Here is a 20,917-nt window from a genome sequence, read left to right as displayed (position 1 = left end):
CTTTTACTTGCCTCATCTACCTCCTCCCATGGTTATACTCTACAGTAGTTTTTCACTTTTCATTTTTCTTTTCATTTTGCCTATTACCATTGACCTTTTCGTTTTTCTGTCCTCTTCCATTTCCTCACTTTCTTTCTTAAACAATGTATACAACCCATTATTATAATTACTCCACGAGAAACATCTTTAATTCCATGGCCCTTAACTTGTTTTAACCATGAAAAAGCCATTTTTTCTCTCCTATCTCCCACACCACCCACAACTGAATATTGTGGGAGAAAATCATACATTCATTTTTACTAAGGTGTCTGACTTTAAATTCTGGATCATAATCTCAAATGGCTGTCAGCTCTAGAATGTTTGCTTTTCTGCTCTCCAAAGTGACTTACTTCAGAACTTCTGTTTTTGTTGTTGTTGTTGGGTTTTTTTTGTTTTTGTTTGTTGTTGTTGTTGTTGTTGAAAGAGTGTCATTCTGTCTCCCAGAGTGCAATAGTGCAATAGCAGTCTCGGCTCACTGCAACCTCTGGCTCCTGGGTTCAAGCGATTTTCCTGCTTCAGCCTCCCAAGTAGCTGGGATTACAGGCACCTGCCACCTCATCCAGTCCAGCTAATTTTTGTGTTTTTTAGTAGAGACAGGGTTTCGCCATGTTGGCCAGGCTGGTCTTGAACTCCTGACCTCAGGTGATCCACCCACCTCGGTCTCCCAAAGTGCTGGGATTACAGGTGTGAGCCACCATGCCTGGCCCAGAACTTCTCTTTGACATACAAGTTAATACGTGCTCTTCTCTAATCCATTCAGCTCAACATCTTGCCTCATAAATTATTGAAAAGTAGAATTGGTCAGTTAAGAATTCCTCTCTTTACACCTTCAAATCTCCCAACATTTGATCTCTCATACTATTCTTCTTTTATATTGGAAGTGTCACTTTTTCTATCAAGAGCTAATTCCTTCCCCTGTACACTGGATCTTAACTCTTCTCACTTGTTCAAAGACTTTATTGTTTATATGTTTTCACTTAAATATCTTTACTTCCTCACCTCCTAGATGTCATAAGCCATCCATAGTTGAGCTTCTTCATCATAGTCTTCATCAAGCCCCAAACTGCTCTGGCAATGCCGTCAATGACTTCCATATTGTTTCTTCTAAGGATTCTTATTTCTTCTTTTTGTATCCTCTGAGCAAAGGTCAATCCTGTTCACCATTGTCATTTTTCTGAAATACTTCTCTTGGCATCCGCAATGCCTGGTTTCCTTTTTGCTTCATTGACCACTTGTTTTTGCCTATAGAGTATTCTCCACTTGCTTCATATCAAAATGTTGTAATATCAGAGGGCTCTCAGTTATGGATCCTTTTATCATTGACCCAAATTTATGTCAACAACTCTGACTTTAATCCCTTAACTCTAGACCCATAGGTCAGATTGTCTGCTTAATAGCTCTACTTGGATACCCTGGACACTCACCTCATAAGTCTTTGCCATTTCAGGAAATAGCACTATTGACCTATTTCCTTATGCCAAAACCTGAAACTTCTTTCTTTCATACCTTAATGTAGTTTACCAGCAAATCCCACTGAATCTTTTTCCAAACATGTCTTAAAGTTTCAGTCTTATAGTTTCACACAATCGCCTCCTACCTGTTCTCCCTGTATCTCTTCTTATCCCCTCTATTCATTCTTTATGTATAATCCAGAGCAGTGTTTTTCAAACAATCACATCATGTCACTTTGGTGCTTACTCTCTTCCAGTAGCTTCCCAACATATTTAAAATACAATCCAAATTTCTTACCAAGACCAGTAAAGCCTCAAATGAGATATGATGTCTTCCTGTCTAGAAATAATACCAAGCCTACTAATAATTGAGGAACTTTCCAATCATTTTCTCTGCCTTGAATGTTTTTCTTCCAAGTCTTTATTGACTTTCATTTAATCAGGTAGTTTAACTGCAGCCCTTCAAAAGGCTTTTCCATTCATAGCAGCTGATAAAATAGTGATGCTCATCCTCTACCAGTTACTTTCACATTACTTTGCTTTGTTTCGTTTTTCACAGCAGTTATTTCTGTTCAAATTTATATTGTTTTAGTATCCTTTTCTTTCCTCTCCAAAAATGTAAGCTCTACCAGTACATGTGCTATGTCTGACTTACTTGTTGTCCTATGCGTAGTACATTAAAACAGTGCCTAGTATGTGGTAAGTTTTAAGTACAATTGTTGAATGATTAGAATTCAGGGTGTGTCATTTAAAAAATATATGCATGGTTATATTGTCATAGAAAAAGCATCTATGTTTTTTCTACTTCCTTTTCCTCCTGTTATCCCATAAAAGGTTAAAATAGATGTACTCTGCCAATCCTTTGATTTTAGAAAGAACAACTCCTATAATCCTATAAAAAATTTAACCAAGTAATTAAGTATGACCAAGCCCTCTGGATTTGTGTACATCTTAATTATTAGGTCATCTTTGCCACTTCTTTCTGGTTTGGGTTTCTTTTCTGGTTTCTGGGTTTCCAATACCATTCAATTATGAAACACCTATAATTTTTAACTAATTGAATTAAAAGTCGAGTTACGTGATTTCTGTTATCTGAATATGTTAATGGTCTTTAAAACATGTTTTTGGAAGTATGTGTTATGTTGATTTAGACCTAGTCTGAATATGAGAATGGGTATGATTGGGTGATGTATATTTATTTTCTTTTTAGCTGCAGGTTATACAGTAAAATATCAAGTGAAAATGTTTATATTGCCAGAGCCCATTTACCGTCTCATAACTTCAGTTTATTTTTTAGGGTAGTATTCTAGAAGAACAATTACGAGTGTATCTTCACTGTTGTTTGACGCTTTGTGATTTCTGGGAGCCAAACATTGCAATTGTTACCATTTTATGGGAATATTATAGTAAGAACCTGGTGAGTGAATAGAATATGATTTTGCTCCAGGAATTTTAAGAATTTGTACATATTTGAGGAATTTCTTTATGGTTTAATTATGAATAGTTATGGATTTTTCTTAAAAAGTTAATTTTTTTTCAGAGTAGATTGAGTAGCTCATGAATAGTTTTATCTTTAACATTGTAGAGCTTTGTCATAAGGGAGACAGCATTTGGTATCCTTTTTCTCTTCAGAGCAGGTGTAAACAAAGTAGCTAAAATGTAGCAGATATTTATAAAATCTACATTTATAAATGTTTCTAATAATAATTGGTTGCTCATGACACATTGAACAGGCACTGCTGTCCTGAGTAAGAAACAATCCTGGCATTTGAGTAGCTTATAGGCTAGTGGGTGGGTATACATACATTGTGGGAAAAAGGTTATAATTGTGGAACTCCAGAGGAGGGGGTGTCTAACCTGGTATCTGTATTTGTGGAAGACTTCATGAGGTCATAATTTTGAACTTGGCTTTGGGAATGAGTAGAATTTCCTAAAACAGAAGAAAAAGATCCAGGCAGAATGAACAGTATAGACAAATACATGGAGGTATGAAAAAGCGTGGTCTGTTCCTACCATGTCAACGGTTCTGAATGATAGGCCTGGGGTAACTATGGAGAGACTGAAGATAGGAGACTAGAGAAGGCAGTCTGGGACTATACTATGAAGGGTTGAAGATAATGTACAATTAATTCTGGTTTATTCAGGAGACACTAAGTAGCAAGGATGTGACTTAGGTATGTGTTTGAGAAAGTTGTTTTTTTTTTCTTTAAGTGGTGTAAAGGTACAGACGAGTTAGTGGTTTATTGTAGTTGTATGAGCAAAAATACTATGGCTGAGAACTGAAATAGGGACAATGTATTTCTAAAGGAGAGGATAAGTTTGGAAGATTAAAATTTTAAAGGTAGATTTAAAGGATTTATACTTTGTGTATAGAGAGGAGATTTGGGATGTTTAGGGTTTGGGGTAAATAATTAGTGAACCTCTCAATCAAAATAGAAAATGGTAATGGAAGATTTACAAGTAAATAACAAGTTTGGATTTGTGGATAATGGAGCTTATTAAAAAATTGAAAAACACCCTTCTCTGAAGCATAATTTTAGGCTAGTTAGAGAAATGACTGATTGTAATCCTGAGGCAGGATGTGTACAAGGTGAGTCTGGGGTGTCTTGTCATACCAGAAAACAGGAAAGGTATCAAAGTAAGCTAGAGTCGTGTCAGAAGGACACAGGAGCCAACCTGAAGGAACATCCATTGCCCAGAGAATGGGAAAATTTAAGCATAAGAAAGAATAATGACTGCAATGAATTAAAACATATTAAATATGTTTAAATCTCTGAATTTATGCTTCTTTGTAAAAGTTATTCTGGAAAAAAAAAAAAAAACCACCTAATTCTGAAAACTAAAGAAAATACAAACTATATTTTAGAGTGATAAAATTTCTGATGAACTAATTAAAACATGATAGAATTAGAAGTCACCATTTTGTACATTTAATGAAATAAGGCATCTGGGCAATGATCATCAATGCTACTAAAATGTTAAGTTAAAGGCTGGTGGGACCACTAAAATGGGTGGAGCAGGTTAATAATCTGACCAATCTTAACATCACAAAAAGCCAGAACTTATGTGCCTTTTTGCTAAATGCAGTAGGAACTATTCAGTACTACTGATGAAAGATTCTTGCCAAAAAAGTCAACATGAATCTGATAAAACCTCTAGATATAGTGACCAACTTAGAAAAGATAGAGGATAAAAGATTAAGAAACACTAGAGCCATACAAGCAGCTAAATTTAGAACATGGGAAATTTTATACAACAAATTAACTGATATTAAAAACAAGTGGTATAACAAAAACACTGGGAAACGTAAAGAATCAAAAGAGCCAAAAGTGCTGTGCATATCACTGAATGCAATGTGTGGATTTTGTTTGTATCCTAATTTGGACAAATCAACTGTTAAAAACACATTTTGGGGACAATCCAAAATTTGAACACCTCTTGATGCTCTGTTCTTTCATGGAATTTTTATTTTAGGGGATCATGTTTATGTAGTTTTTGTGATGAAGATGAGTCAGACTTTTGGTGAACCAACTAACTGGGATTTGCAGCTTACCATTTTATTTACTAAGAGACTAATAATTATTTTCTACCTTTTTTCCCCCCTTTTAGAATAGTTCCTTCAGTATTTCTTGGCTTCCTTTTAAAGGCCTTGCTAATACCATGAAGTCACCCTTGTCAATGCTTGAAATGGTGAAGACTTGCTGTTGCGATAAGCAAGATCAGGATCTGTATAAATCCAGCAGTAGTTATACGATTTTTCTTTGCATTCTGGCAAAAGTTGTTAAGAAAGCAATGAAGAGCAATGGCCTTCATCCTTGGAAACAAGTCAAAGGAAGGTATATGCAGTATCTTTTGTCATGAATGTGCACTGATATCTTTGGATAAGTGTTACTCCTTGTATTTTGTTAAGTTTACTTGGGGCTAGAGTCTTAATTAGTTATAATGTTACTAGGTAATCCATTATATGCATTTGATTAACAAACATCTTCAGCTTGCACATTGGTAGGTGATAGTTTCAACATATAAAACTTTTGTGTTCTTTGAGCCCAGCAGTTCACAAGCACTGGTTTTTTTTGTTTGTTGTGTTTTTTTAATGAGAACTGACCAGAGTATAGTAGAACCAGATAACTAATGTTCTCATTTGGGAACTATGCTGTTTTCATTTCTGATAGAATAAACTTTGGTCACATTAGTCCATTGTTTTATTTCTCTCTCTTTTGAGAGTTTTGCTTGTTTAATGAGTACACTTTTAAATTGTGTTTCTTTTTTCTACTGCCTTTGCCTGTATTAGCCCTTTTCTTAGCCTTCTTTGTGCAGTACATCACCATCTACGACTTGCTCAGATTATTTGTTGAGACCTCTCAGGAAAGAGAATACTAGGTAGGGACTTCTCAAGAATCACTTAATGAAATTCCTGTTTGAGTCCCATAGTGAGTAATTCTTATAAGCACATGGTGATATGGTTTGGATTTTTTATTTATTATATACTGTTTTAAATGGCAACTGCTTTATTAAATCTTCAAGAATCACATGGCTCAAACAGTTTTTTTCTTTTGTTCTATTTGACAGTTTTTGAATCTTAAGGAATTTTATGGAAGACATAATACTCAGAACTTTATGGCTGAAAGAAGTCATTGGAATTTATTCAATAACAAGTCTGTTTATTAGACACATACTATATGTCAAACACTATAGTGGAGATAGTAGTAGATGATACAAAGATAATTAAACAGATCTTTACTTTTAAGAGTTTGTCAGCTTTCAAGTAGTTACTTATAAACATTTAACTCTCATGAGCATTACTCATTTCTGTCCTGAATAAACCAGTTATAGAAGTTGCAAAACTTAAGGCCAGGTGTGGTAGCTCACACCTGTAATCCCAGCATTTTGGGAGGCTGAGGCGGGCGTATTACTTGAGATCAGGAGTTTGAGACCAGTTTGACCAACGTGGTGAAACTCTGTCTCTACTAAAAAAAAAAAAAATAGCCAAGCGCGGTGGTGCGTGCCTGCAATCCCAGCTACTCAGGAGGCTGGGGCAGGAGAATCACTTAAAACTGGGAGGCAGAGACTGCAGTGAGCCAAAATTGTGCCACTGTACTCGAGCCTGGGCAACAGAGTGAGACTCCATCTCAGAAAAAAACAAAACGAAACAAAAAAACAGCTTAATTTGTAAGTAGGAATTCAGATGAATTGTTTTCAATTCTAATCCCTTAATTGATGAGAGAAAATTATGTCAACCATTAACTATATTACTATCTAGTATATTAACTATTGTGTCAACTATTGTATTAAATAGTATTGATGAGAGATTTTTAAATGCCTAGTTCTTTGCAGGTGGCTAAAAATAATTTTTCTAACACCTTGCATTGTCTTAAGGTATAGGTAAAATAAGAGTGAGTCTTTGTGAGGCGTGCAGGGAGAGAGTTTAAGGATAATTGTTATGTAAAATTGTCCTGTTAAGATTTCTGTAAAAGCATATCACATTGTACTTAAAATATTATATATTATTTCTTATTTACTAATAAAAATAAGAAAAGAAGGGTGATGGGGGACTTGAATAAAAGGAAAAGCCATATACTATATGAAAACATTTCTAGTGGCTTTGGGGAAAACCATTGAATCCTTTGATTCACTTACAGGTGATTTGCCTCATCATTGGGAAATTTCAAGGTAGGGCCATTATGTGAGTTTACTTTCTAAGTAAACAAAGTGACAAGGCAGCATCAAAATGAAGAATTAGCTTAAAATTTAATGAGATTGTCATGAACATTGAAGCACATTTTAAGAGATACAAGTTTTCGTGAATGCAACAATTTTATTAAAGCATTTTTAATGTTTTACAGGATATATTCAAAATTCCATCAAAAAAGAATGGAAGAACTAACTGAAGTTGGTCTACAGAACTTTTTTAGCCTTTTTCTACTGTTAGCAGCTGTTGCAGAGGTAGAAGATGTTGCAAGTCATGTTTTAGACCTCCTGAATTTCCTCAAGCCTGCTTTTATAACATCTCAGAGAGCCCTCATTTGGAAGGGTCACATGGCCTTCCTCTTGATGTATGCCCAGAAAAATGTGGACATCGGTGTTTTGGCTGAGAAGTTTTCATGTGCTTTCCGGGAGAAAGCAAAGGAATTCTTGGTGTCTAAGAATGAGGAAATGATACAGAGACAGACTCTCTGGACACTTCTTTCCATATACATTGATGGTGTTCAAGAAGTGTTTGAGACCAGCTATTGCTTGTATCCTTCCCATGAGAAACTGCTTAATGATGGATTTAGTATGCTTCTGCGAGCATGCCGAGAATCTGAACTTAGGACAGTATTGAGCTTTCTACAAGCTGTTCTGGCCAGAATCAGGTATGGTTTTCAGTCGTATGCTAATTTATGATTTGTTTTATATAATCACTTATGTGAATTTTATATTAAAGTTATATGTATATACACATATATACAACTACACATGAAATCCAAATGTAGAGGAAGGATTTAGTTTTCTACTACATGGGCATAAATCACTATAGGTTGAGTATATCTGTGTACTAAAATGCTTTTATATGAAATGCTTGGGACCAGAAGTGTTTTGGATTTTGGATTTGTTTAGATTTTGGAATATTTGTATATGCATAATGAGATATGAGATATTTTGAGGAGGGGACCCAAGTGTAAACATAAAATTCAGTTATGTTTCATATATACCTTATACACATAGGCTGAAGGTAATTTTATGCAACATTTTGTATAATTTTGTGCATGAAACAGTTTTGACTGCAACCCATCCCATGAGGCCAGATACAATTTTCCACTTGTTGTGTCATGTTGGCACTCAAAAAGTTTTGAATTTTGGAGCATTTTGGATTTTGGATTTTCAAATTAGTGATGCTCAACCTGTAGTTTTCAAGCTGTTTTACAAACAATAGCTTTTCAAAAGAAAGCTTATATGCAAACACAAGATGCAGAACTAAACTCAAGAGCAGCTCTGGTGCAGTCTGAGAGCCATGCTTTCCCTTAGCCCTTCCTTCCCCTGCTACCTCTCAGGAAAGTGTATTATTACCCAGAGATACGTTACAGATATTCTGAGCAAGATCATGAGCTCATGTCTGAGGTGGCTTTTACTGAAGCATTTGTAATTTTGTGCCCATAAGGAATCTTTGGCCACACTACACCATTTTTAAAAAGTGACTTTCTTTAAATTTTGCAGCAAAGTCATAGCCTTAGCTGCGTCAAATTCTTCGAAATAGACCAGTTTGCTCTGAAATTAACATAGAGAATTCTATTAATAACACCAATCACCTATACAAAACTTAAACTATTTTCAGATCCACTGAAATTATGCAGATATGTTAAATACACTCAGACACAAACTTGATGTGGATAAGAACGTTGGTTATGATATTTATTGCCATTAGGCCCTTTTCACATAGCAGTTTTACCTTTGAAGTACATGTTCTTAAGAAGTTAAATACTACCACTCAGTATAGTTACTCACTGTCACAGAAAATGATTGTATTTGAAATCATGTCCAAAGATAACAAACAGACTGCTTCCCTCCTCCTAATAATCACGTTACAAATGTTGCATCTGTTTTTCAGAGGTACTAAGCTTGGCAAGATTTCCAAATTTTGGAAATTTATTCATTATCAAATTTATTTCTATTACTACCTTAATTTTCTTTATTCTATGCTGTGTTTTCATGGCAGGTTTTATACTTCTTCCAAATGATAACTTTGTTTTATTTCTTCAGTTTTTAAATAAATGTTAAGTGATTCCCCGTGTTTCTTGGGAAAATTAGAAATTTTTACATTTCTAATGTCAGTTTTGGTTTGTCTCTGTATATTTGTCTGAATATACAAAACAAGAAGGAAGAGGAGGGTGTTGGTCTAAGCCATCCTGGTGATGGAGAACTATAGTCCCCAAAAGACTTCAGAGCATAGGAATAAGAAAGGAAGAAAGATTATGGATATCTTGAGAAGAGGCAGTCATGGGAAAAAAGTGGCAGAATCCATATATCTTTCTGCCTTTTCTGTTGAAGATAGATAAGTCCTTTTTAATTCTTTTTAACAGTTATATTGCTTCTTACATAGTTCTTTTTTTTTTCCTCAAAGGTTCATATCCTACAAGTATTTTAAATTTAATGTGTTAATGAAAATTTCTGGCAATCTTTTGGTTTTGTTAAAATTATCTTAATATTGTTTTTGTAACGTATTTTCATGGTAGGAATGGGGGAGAAAAGAGATATAAAGTGACAACTAAATCTCCTCAGCTTCACTTCTTCATTCTCTAGTTCAGTAGTTCCCAACTGGGAGTAAGTTTTTCCCCCAGGGAACATTTGGATGCCTGGAGACATTTTTAGTTGTCAAAACTAGGGGAACAGCACTGATGAGGTCAGAAATGCTGCTAAAGACTCTACAGTGCTCAGAACAGCTCCTACAACAAAGAATTATCTGAACCATCTTCAGCAGTGCTAAGGTTGAGATATATTGCTCTGGTTCTAATCCACAGAAATAAAATGGTTTTTATAGAACCTTCCAGAAATCTCCCTCCTACCTACATACATATACACACACTATATATTTATATATACATACATGTATATAGAATATATACATATGTCTAGAATATATACATATGTCTAGAATATATACATATGTGTATAGAGAATATATACATATATGTGTATAGAGAATATATACATATATGTGTATAGAGAATATATACATATATATTTTGAGACAGAGTCTCGCTCTACGCACCCAGGGTGGAGTGCAGTGGCACCATCTCGGCCCACTGCAACCTCCGCCTCCCGGGCTCAAGCAGTTCTGCCTCAGCATTCCGAGTAGCTGGGATTACAGGGACGCACTACCACACCCAGCTATTTTTTATGTTTTAGTAGAAACAGAGTTTCACCCTGTTGACCAGACTGGTCTTGAATTCCTGACCTCAGGTGATCCACCCGCCTTGGCCTCCCAAAGTGCTGGGATTATAGGCATGAGCCACTGCGCGCAACCGTGTATTTAAAACACGAAACAGATGATCTTTGTTTTGTAACTTCCTTGTATTATTTAATATTTCCTGAACAACTTTTCATGTTAAAACATGAAAACCTACCTAATTCTGTTAAATGACTACTTACTGTTTCATTATATAGATGTGCCAAACTTTATCCAGTTGCTAATAATGGAAATGTGTATTGTTTACCAATTTATGTTTATTTAACATCTTTGTACATGTATTTCTGTGTACTTGTGGAAGTATACCTGTAGATTAATTCTTAAGAATGAATTGGTGTATGCACATTTTAAATGTGAATAGATGTTACCAAATATCATACCAAAAAAACCCATTGTACCAGTTTTTTTGTTTTTTGTGTTTTTGAGAACGAGTCTCGCTCTGTCGCCCAGGCTGGAGTGCAGTGGCACCATCTCCGCTCACTGCAAACTCCGCCTCCTGAGTTCATGCCGTTCTCCTGCCTCAGCCTCCGGAGTAGCTGGGACTACAGGCTCCTGCCACTGCGGCTGGCTAATTTTTTTAAAATATATTTTTAGTAGAGATGGGGTTTCACCGTGTTAGCCAGAATGGTCTCGATCTCCTGACCCCGCGATCCGCCCGCCTTGGCCTCCTGAGGTGCTGGGATAACAGATATGAGCCACCGCGCCCGGCCGATTGTACCAATTTTTACTCTCATTGATAAATGTATGAAAAGCTTCCATTCTCATTTTAGATCATTGTATGGAGTGTATTTAGAAAAGCATTCTAAAATAAGAAATAAGGCTGGGCGCGGTGGCTTAACGCCTGTAATCCCAGCACTTTGGGAGGCCGAGGTGGATGGATCACGAGGTCAGGAGATCGAGATCATCCTGGCTAACGGTAAAACCCTGTCTCTACTAAAAATACAAAAAATTAATCAGGCATGGTGGCGGGTGTCTATAGTCCCAGCTACTTGGGAGGCTGAGGCAGGAGAATGGCGTGAACCTGGGAGGCGGAGCTTGCAGCGAGCCGAGATTGCGCCCCTGCACTCCAGCCTGGGCGATAGAAAGAGCGAGACTCCGTCTCAACAACAAAAAAAAAAAAAAAAAAAAGATAGTTCGAGACCAGCCTGGCCAACATGGTGAAATCCCATCACTACTAAAAATACAGAAGTTATGGGCATGGTGGCGTGTGCCTGTAATCCCAGATACTCAGGAGGCTGAGGCAGGAGAATTGCTTGAACCCGGGAGGGGGTAGTTGCAGCGAGCCGAGATCGCGCCACTGCAGGACTCCGTCTCAAAAAGAAAAAAAAAAGGTAAGAAATGAAACACAGAATTTGTTAATGTCAGTTGAAGCTTCGTAGTAGGCGAATTAGACTTAATTTGAAGGCTGGATAGGCGTTCAAAATAAAAATACAAAGAAAGCAAAAAAGAGAGAAACTATTTCACATTCATTCACCAACTTCATCTTATCTTGAATCTCCTAACGAACTTTTCTTGGTACGTAATTCTTTAAAAGTAGTAACTAGAAACACAAGAATAATTCTTATATTCTTGAAAGATTTAATGCTTATAAATACTGTCTTCTTTATTCTTTACTAATCCTACCATCCCTATTTATAGGTGAAAAAAATGGAAGCATGGAGACTTTTTTGTGGCTTATCTAAAATAACACATGTAAATTTCAGAACTGGCACTCAGACTCTTAACCCACTGTGCCACAGCTGCCTTCTTAACACTAACTTTTTAATTAACTCATTTAATTTTCTTTTCTTTTTATTTTTGCAGGTTTAGAGGTCACAAGGGCAGTTTTGTTAAATGCATGTATTGTGTAGTGGTAAAATTTGGGCTTTTAGTGTCACTATCACCTGAATAGCTTATACTGTCTTTATAAGTTTACAGGTAACTAAATCAAAACTAACCATACCACTACATTTAAAAAAAGAAAAAAAAAAGAAAGACTAGCGATAATTGAATGAATGAAATCTGCAAACTTATTTGCAAACTTGAAATTATTACCACTATTTGTATAATTCTGAGTGCTTTTGCATTTTATTTTGCTACAAAATTAGGTTAGTTGTTTATTGGGGCCTTTTGATTACTTTGTTTTATTATTTTGCAAGGTTTTTTTTTTTTTTAAATCAGTTGGAAAAAATGAGAGGTGTGGAGACAAGTATATCACATTTTATTTGTAATAGTTTGTCTTTGATTTTTTAGCACTATTCCAACCTTCTAAATTTCACTTCTTGCGATAAAGACAAATTTTTGCTCCTTAAATTCAATTTGGTAGAAATCCTTTAGCATTAAGGCCAAAGTTATTTCAGGAGTGTTGGAAAAATGTTTCTTGCAAATATATTGTAAGTTATGATGTATCTGTGTTAGTCTGTCGGACACTATTCAGGAGTACAGAGGTAGAAATCAAAAAAGGATGATGAAGACTGACAATTATATAAAATGACAGTAAGTTTACATTGATAGGAAGAGTTTCTTTTAACTGCACCTGGATTCAATTTGTAGTTTGCTGTCCTCTGGAGTGCTAATAGGTGATGGGGTTGTGCTGTTGGCCTTCAGGATTAGTCTATGCAAAAAGGATTAGATGTTTATGTTGATAACATTTGATTCCTTGCACAAATGTCTGTTTTGGATTTGTCGTGTGCTTTCGAGTATGATTGAAAACAATTACCGTAAAAAACCCATCAAATCAAGTTCAGCTTATATTGCCCAAATCAGCAGTTTTAACAGATAGAAGTATAAGGTCAATGTATGAATAAAAATAGTACAGCAATATGCAAGTCTTTGTTAATGCTGTTGTATTTTAGGTACTAACATACTCTAGTAATTTGCAAACATTACTGTGTGTAATAAAAGGAACGGTGACTTGGATAGGTTCATTTTATCCCATCAATTTTTAGCATTTCCCAGGCAAATATTATCAAGGCCGTCCAGCTTTTAGTTTGGGATTTATTGGAGTTGGGCCCAAGAGATCATTCAGGATTATTTACCTTAAAAGTAAAGAAAGAAAGGAGGAAGAGTAAGAGAGGAAACAAGAAAAAGTTATTTAGGTATTCAATTATGGAGATGTATTCCTAATTTCTTAACCCCAAATCTGGAACTTCATTGAAGATTTTTTGATAGTAGTTTTTTTAGATGTGCCATATACTGTTAATACTGTTAGGTCAAAATATTTTGGATAGTTGCTAAAATTAAAGCATAAGCTCCCCTCCCCCACTTTAGTTAAGAGCAGAGCTAAATTATTTGAATTTGGGTTTGGGTAAGGAAGATGGATTATATAGATTGATGATATTTATTCCTGGCTGCATCTCTGACAAGGGAAAGAATTAAATACTTTACCTTAACCATCTCTTCTGTTTTCAAATTCAGGTGTTAATAGGTACCAGTCCTTGCATAAATGTGTGTGCAAAGTGTGTGTAAAGTGTGTCTGTGTGTTGAACTGGGTAATAGTTTTATAACTGTATGACAGAAATTATAGGTAGGAAGGAGCTAAGATCACTGATTAAAGAGAAAAGCAGTTCCCTCTAGGCTGTTAAGAAATAATAACTTCATATGCTTCTTTCTGCTAACTGGAGCTGATGGCTCACCAGAGCATTCTTTATTGCTGATTAAGTAGCATTATGAAAATACTGACTTGGTTATGTTAACTAAATGCCTATGTTTAAAACTTCGAATGTCAAATAGTTTTAGCAGTCATCTTTAACATTTCACATTACCTCTCTAGAATCATATTTTTAGTTCTCACTTGCTGTTATTTGAGGTTAATATAAAAATGGCAGTCTTTCATTTGTGGAGTTAGGTGTAGCCAAAAGCTTTCCTTTAATTATATCCATTCATGCTGCTATAGTTAAGGGTCTGTCAGCACTTCCATTATAAACCTCCATTTTCAGGGTTTTATAACACAGCTATGAAAATTAGCTCTGGGCAAAATCTTGACATACAAGGCCTCATGAGATTCTCCCTCCTCCCCATCCCCTTTTCATTTTACTGAAGTAAGGGTGAGTGATTTCAAAATGCCTTTTGGCATCTGCAAATATCATTTGGAGTTTAAAAAGAAACAATAAATTTTCAGGATTTGTACCTGTTTGTTCTCCCACTTAAGGGAGGTTGTGGACTTACGAATTTAAGCCAAATGGATATTGATCAACTGACATCCTATTTTGTATTAAACAAGAGACTAGTTTCAAAGATGTCTAAAGGCAATTGAGAACTTGCCTAAAATGCTAAATACTGAGACTAAGAAATAGTTCAAAAGCGATAATTACCTTTTTGAGATGCTATGTGCTGAACTTCAACTTCTTCAAAGATTAAGGTTATTTTCCCTGGCTTCAAAATACGTTTTGAAAATATATATTTTTTTTAATTCCTTTTTTTCTGTCCCTATAAGGCTAGAAGATCATCTGCTTGTTATATAACTATTTTGACATTTGAAGTGTGTGTGTATGAGCATGTAGAGAAAAACTGTTTATTATTCTCTTCAAATATTTTTATGCTTAGTAGTTTTATTGGTATGGTATTATTTATTTTCCACAAAGATTTTTGGTTTTTGTTTGCTTCTGTGAGAGAACTGGGGATTGCCTAGGCAAAAAAGGAGGTACAAGAGGAACTATTCACTTGAGGGCCTGCTGTGTGCCAAATAATTTATATAGTATTTCAGAAAAAATAGAAATGATACTCTTGACAGCATGCAAGCTTTTTCTTCCTTTTGTTATTGGGTGTTCTATTAGTATGAATGGGTTACAGCTTTTAATTATTGACAGTTTACAACAAACAAATTTGAAACTGGATAGGATTTTTAATCAAATGAGTTATTTCTGTAGTTTGCTCAAAATGTCTGCTGTTTCATTATATATAATTTGATGGAAGTTTTGGGGCAGTGTTCTAATAATTTTTGGGAAATACATGAGTATGCCCCCATGGTAATAAATAAAATCTGTTACCAGTTTTATTTGAAAAACCAAGTAGAGATATTGTCGCTTACTAGGAGTGATCCGTTGCCATTTTTCGTTCCTTCAGAGAAAGCATGGTTATCTCTAAAGGAATACAGTATAAATCTTAGTATTTCAGGAATGTATAAAATATAAAATATATAAAGAAAACTTTTCCTAATTATTTTATATGTCTTTCAACTGAGTTTTTAGATATATACTATAAATTAGTATTTTCACTTTATTTACTCTTTACCAGGCTTCAATTTTGCATAATGTATTTCTATTACATATTTTAAAATCCCATGCAGTAATGTAAACTACTCAGTATATTAGCTTTGCTGAGTTCCACTTTTTTTGTCTTTTGCTGAAACATAGATTATCTCCTTAGTTTTTCACTCATAGGAATTAGTATTTGGATCACTTTTTCAGTCCCCATCTAAATCTGGTACATAGATATATGAGTTTTCCTTAAATAAGTGTAAAGTGATTCATTTAAAATAATGTGAAGAAAAACTTATATGCCAAAATCTTAACTTATTTGTAAAATGAGGATAATACCACCTACCTCACTGGATTATTTCGGGAATTATATGCAATAATGAATATAAGGCAGTTGGCAAATTACCTGGCATATTAGTAAGTGTTCAATGAATGTTAGATAGTACTATCATTATCATAAGTACTGTTTTCAAAAGAACTTATAATCATTTCTTTGTAACGATTTGTGCCTGGCAACATGAATGGATATGTGTGTGTGTGTGTCAGGGGTCTTATCTTGGATGTTTTTTTTACCCATTCCTAATGTAATACCTCTAGCATAGTGACCATTGAGCAGTTTTGTTATTGTTGTTGTTGTTTTGGTGTGTGATGAATCGTTTTCTTTAAAAACAAAGAATTGTAGGAAACAACATTGCCTCACTGCAGTGGACCCATTGGAAATTGTAATGCTGTGTTACTGAGTGCTGCTGTAGAAAAAAGTAATTTTTAAAGGTACAAATGTGACATATATGTATACCCTTTCTTTTTATATCCAGCTGATTCTTTTGGTAAGGTGGGGAGCATGTGTCATCTTTGGTGATTTCCTTTTATCTTCTTTCTTTTATTCTCACAGATGTCATTACCTCTGTTTTTAAAACATTAATACTACTTGCCTAATCACCCTGCCTCCAATGCCTTCCTTCCTCAGATTATCGTTTTTAATGACTTTATTGACATACAATTCCGATATCATAGAGTTCGCTAGCTTTATTCAGTTATAATTCACACACCATACAATGTATTGGTTTTTAGTGTCTTCAGAGTTGTTTTGCAACCAGAACCACAATTTTAGAACATTTCATTACAATGAAAAGAAACCTTTAGTGACACCATAATAGACACAGTAGAAAATTTCACATTTCTTATCATGGTCTTCAAAGCCATCCACAGTCTTATTTTACCTTCATCTGCAACTTTTTCTTGTGATTCTCCTTTAGTCAGATGGAGCTACTAGTTCTCAAGAAATCCCCAAGTCTTTCTACCTTTATTTATATCTTCTTGTCCAACGAAGTCGAGGGTCAAAGTTTACAAGTTTGACCTCTTGCAAAACCAGTTGAGGGTTCAGGGCACAGCATGACCAAGATAAGATAGCAGAGCTGAAACTGAGGACTGAATAACCATTTCATGTGAGAGTCACTGCTTAGAAAAAGGTTAAGTTGGAGGAATGAAAGTAATTGTCAAAATCAAGAGTCAGAAGTGGTCAGTGTTGGTCGTAGTAGATATAGGGGTGAGATGGCAGAGTATAGAAAAAGAAAAAAAAACTATATAGAGGTATTTGAGGAGAATGGAAAGTGTTTTCAGAAGTTAGTAGTATGTCGATGAGAGGTAGAGATGGAATTAAAGAGCATCATATATGGGAGGAGCCAGTATTCCAGGCAGGAGACTTATGCACACAACAAGTTGTGCTTTTTGCCTTTGCTTCTTAAGGAACCTCTAGTAGTACCTGATAGTTGCTGCTGTCAAAGCATAGTATAAAAAGCAGGGGCTTTAAGGTCAGTAAACCTGAGTTCAAATCACCCTTTTTCATTTACCAACAGTGCAATCTTAGGAAGTTACTTAATCTTTTCTAAGTCAGCTGCATCTTGTAAAATAATATCCACCTCATAGGATTTCGACAAACATCTGCTTAGATTTCTGTTGCCCAGTAGGGTAGCACTAGCTATGTGTGACAGTTTAAGTTAATGAATATAAAATAAGAAATTCAACTATTCTGTAACACCAGCTATATATCAAGTCCTCAGTAGCTTTATCTAGTTAGTGGATAATGCAGTGGATAGCAGAAAGACTTGCCAAGGGATAGCACGGACTTTGATGCTGCACCTATCCAGAACATGAATCATAATAAGCTTTCGGTATATTCAATATGTATTGGTTCTCTTCATTTATCTTTTCTTCATTTTTATGTGAATAATATTATCCTTCATGTCAAGCTTCTCTTGAAATGTATGCTTATCCATGTGTTACCAGTTGATATGGTTTGGCTCTGTGTCCCCACCCAAATCTCATCTCAAATTGTAATCCCCATGTGTCCAGGGAGACACCTATAATCCTCCATGTGTCAGTGGAGGGAGGTGATTGGATCGTGGGGGTGGTTCCCACATGCAGTTCTTGTAATATTGAGTGAGTTCTCACGAGATCTGATGGTTTTATAAGCATCTGGCATTTTCTCTGCTGGCAGTTCTCCCTCCTGCTTTCATGTGAAGAAGGTCCTTGCTTCCCCTTCACCTTCCACCATGATTTTGGGTTCCCTGAGGCCTCTCTGGCCATGGGGACTATGAGCCAATTAAACCTATTTTCTTTATAAATTACCCAGTCTTGGGTGTTTCTTTATAGCAGTGTGAAAACGGACTAATACACCAGTCTTGAATAATCTCTATTCCCTTTGAATTTCCTGAATAGTTACTAAATCTCTAATGTCCTTTATTGTTTTTTACCTTATGTTGTAATTATTTTCTAAAGGGGAGACATATTCATGCAAAAAAAATTTATTTGACAAATTTAACTAGTATTTTTGAATGCCTACTATGATAGTAGGCACTTAGGATATATGAGTGAACCAGTCACATGAAGCATATGTGGTATGCACTCATGTATTTTTTATGTGAAAGACTAAGATGGTGGAGACGAAGGACAAAGAAACTTGTGTTTATTTAAACCATCACTTTTTCACCATTTCGTACTAGATAATGGTTTATGCTTCTCCTGAAATTTTATATGCTTATCCAACAATTCTTACCAATGTCCCCATGAAAGTAGACAACAGTATCCATGCAGTCAGGATATGGATTTAATGCATAATTTGAATTTCATCTCTGTGTTTATTGTCTCCTAAGTACCCGTGGGTAGAAGGGACCTCTAGAGGATGATAGGAGGTTTGTTCTTCCCAACTGAAAGGTTTTCGGTGTTATTGAAAAATTCAATGTGTTTACCTTAGTATTTTCTGGATCACTATTATTATTTTACCTTTCTAATTCAGTAGTTGTCATTGAATTTTTTCCACTGAACTATGGAAACAGGTGCAGCAAGTGGGGTCTTTTAGCCTTTACCTTCCTTTTGAGACATTTGGGAACCAGTCTCTGTCAAGGCTGGGTCTGCAGGAACACTTTGAATCTATAAGTACAGATTGTCTATACTGGGATTAGAGTGGAAGGAAGGCATTTGGAAGAGGGAACTTAGAAAATGGAATGAAGGAAATAATCAACAAAACAGTTTAAGAAAATTTCTCAGAACTGAAGACTCTCTAATGAAAGGGCCTGTTGAGTGACTCCAGCACAACTTAAGAAAATAGAATCACAGCAGGGCCCATCTGTGAGAAATTCAAAATACTAGCTACAGAGAGAAGATATCAAAGCTTCCACAAATGTTCCCCACCCTTGTTAGTCTTCTGGTGTTTTATTTGCTATGCCCCTGGTTTTGTAATCTGTAGTTATAATCTAGGTCAGAGCTGATATTTAACCCCAGTTCCTAATAATTATATAATTAACGTGGGAGGTGAATGAAGCTTTATATTAGATTTTATCTGGCTGGGTGCGGTGGCTCACACCTGTAATCCTAGCACTTTGGGAGGCTGAGGCAGGCAGATCACCTGAGGTCAGCAGTTTGAGACCAGCCTGGCCAACATGGTGAAACCCCACCTCTACTAAAAATACAAAAAGTTAGGCGGGTATAGTGGTGGACGTCTGTAATCCCAGCTACTCGGAGACTGAGGCAGGAGAATCGCTTGAACCTGGGAGGCAGAGATTGCCGTGAGCCGAGATCTCAGCCTGAGCAACAAGAGTAAAACTCCATCTCAAGAAAAAATAAATAAATAATGAATTAAAAATAAAAATATATTAGATTTTTTGCAAGATTACTCCTACTTTCAAGAAGCAGATGAATAGAGCTTTATGATTTCTTTTCTCATTTGTAGTTATTACTGAAATTTGAAGTTACCAATAACACGATTTTTCTAGGATGAAACTCAGACAAATTGTTTTCTCATTATTGCAGAGGAAAAAAGAGAAAACATAAGGGTGGAGAAATAACACTGTGAAACAGAAGCTGGAGTGAAGAACATTGGATAAAAGGATAAGGAAAAAAGAAATATAATCTGTAAAGAAAGTATTTCATTCCTTTGAAAGTGGATCAATTCAGTTGTTTAGGGAATAGAAGTGCCATGATTATTTTCTTTACCAGCCACTGGAATATTTCTCTTTAGCAAATGGCAATAAATCAAAAGATGTTGGGATGAGGCAAAAGCTACTTTTCCCAATCTTATTTGTGTCACTGTGATTCCTAGTCTGAACCCCGTGGTTCACTATAGGTGTTTAGACCACCCAGATCTTTGAAGCTTTAGCTGAAATTCAGCAATGAGTTTATAGGAAGGCATCACTACTGTGCTCTTACATGGCACCACACAGTGCTGTTTCTTAAACCAAAGACATGCTGTCATAATAAGTATATTGAAGACTGGTAAATCCCATTCGTGACAGATTTGTTAAAGTTAACTGTTCTTCAACTATGGAATAGGTTGAAAACACCCAAAATTGTGACTTCGGTACATTGACCTAGTTTAAAGAAACTCAGTAAGATAAATTGGCATTGTGGCTTTTGGTAATAAAAGAGAAGTACTTGGGAAGCAAGTAAAATTGCATTCATCTTCAAAAAATGCACTAGAATAAGCTACCAGATTTTTTTTTTTGAATTATGTGATATGACAGTGAGGGAAGGAAACGAATCTTAATTATCCCCATAATTAATTACTTTTGGATTAATACCTCAGAAGGCAGTATAAATTGTGGAAAAAATAGATTCATTATAGTTTTAAAATATTTCTAGCTATTCTCACCATCCTACTGTTACCCTAAAGCTATTTTCTTTAAGATGTGTTTTGTAGAAAACATCAGAGTACATGTTTTATGATATGAATTTACTGTTGCCACCATATTGTCTATAGGAAACAGTTCTTAGCTTTCTTCATCTGCCTTGTGGAAAAAGGTAACTACTGT

General features: G+C 35.4%; 1 protein-coding gene across 4 annotated transcripts in view; it reads left to right on the top strand.

The window, feature by feature from the left end:
- Positions 1-20,917, top strand: part of MMS22L (MMS22 like, DNA repair protein) — a 167,556-nt gene that overhangs the window by 49,241 nt on the left and 97,398 nt on the right. For all 4 annotated transcript variants that reach the window (XM_017886760.1, XM_017886761.1, XM_017886759.1 and 1 more), the window contains 3 exons: positions 2,788-2,907; positions 5,100-5,326; positions 7,334-7,843. In XM_017886760.1, coding sequence (XP_017742249.1) covers positions 2,788-2,907; positions 5,100-5,326; positions 7,334-7,843 — 857 coding nt within the window. The remainder of the gene's footprint in view (positions 1-2,787; positions 2,908-5,099; positions 5,327-7,333; positions 7,844-20,917) is intronic.

The sequence above is a fragment of the Rhinopithecus bieti genome, unplaced genomic scaffold, assembly GCF_001698545.2.
Source record: "Rhinopithecus bieti isolate Rb0 unplaced genomic scaffold, ASM169854v2 scaffold_14937, whole genome shotgun sequence".
Classification (NCBI taxonomy): domain Eukaryota; kingdom Metazoa; phylum Chordata; class Mammalia; order Primates; family Cercopithecidae; genus Rhinopithecus; species Rhinopithecus bieti.
This window is presented reverse-complemented; position numbering and strand designations above follow the sequence as displayed.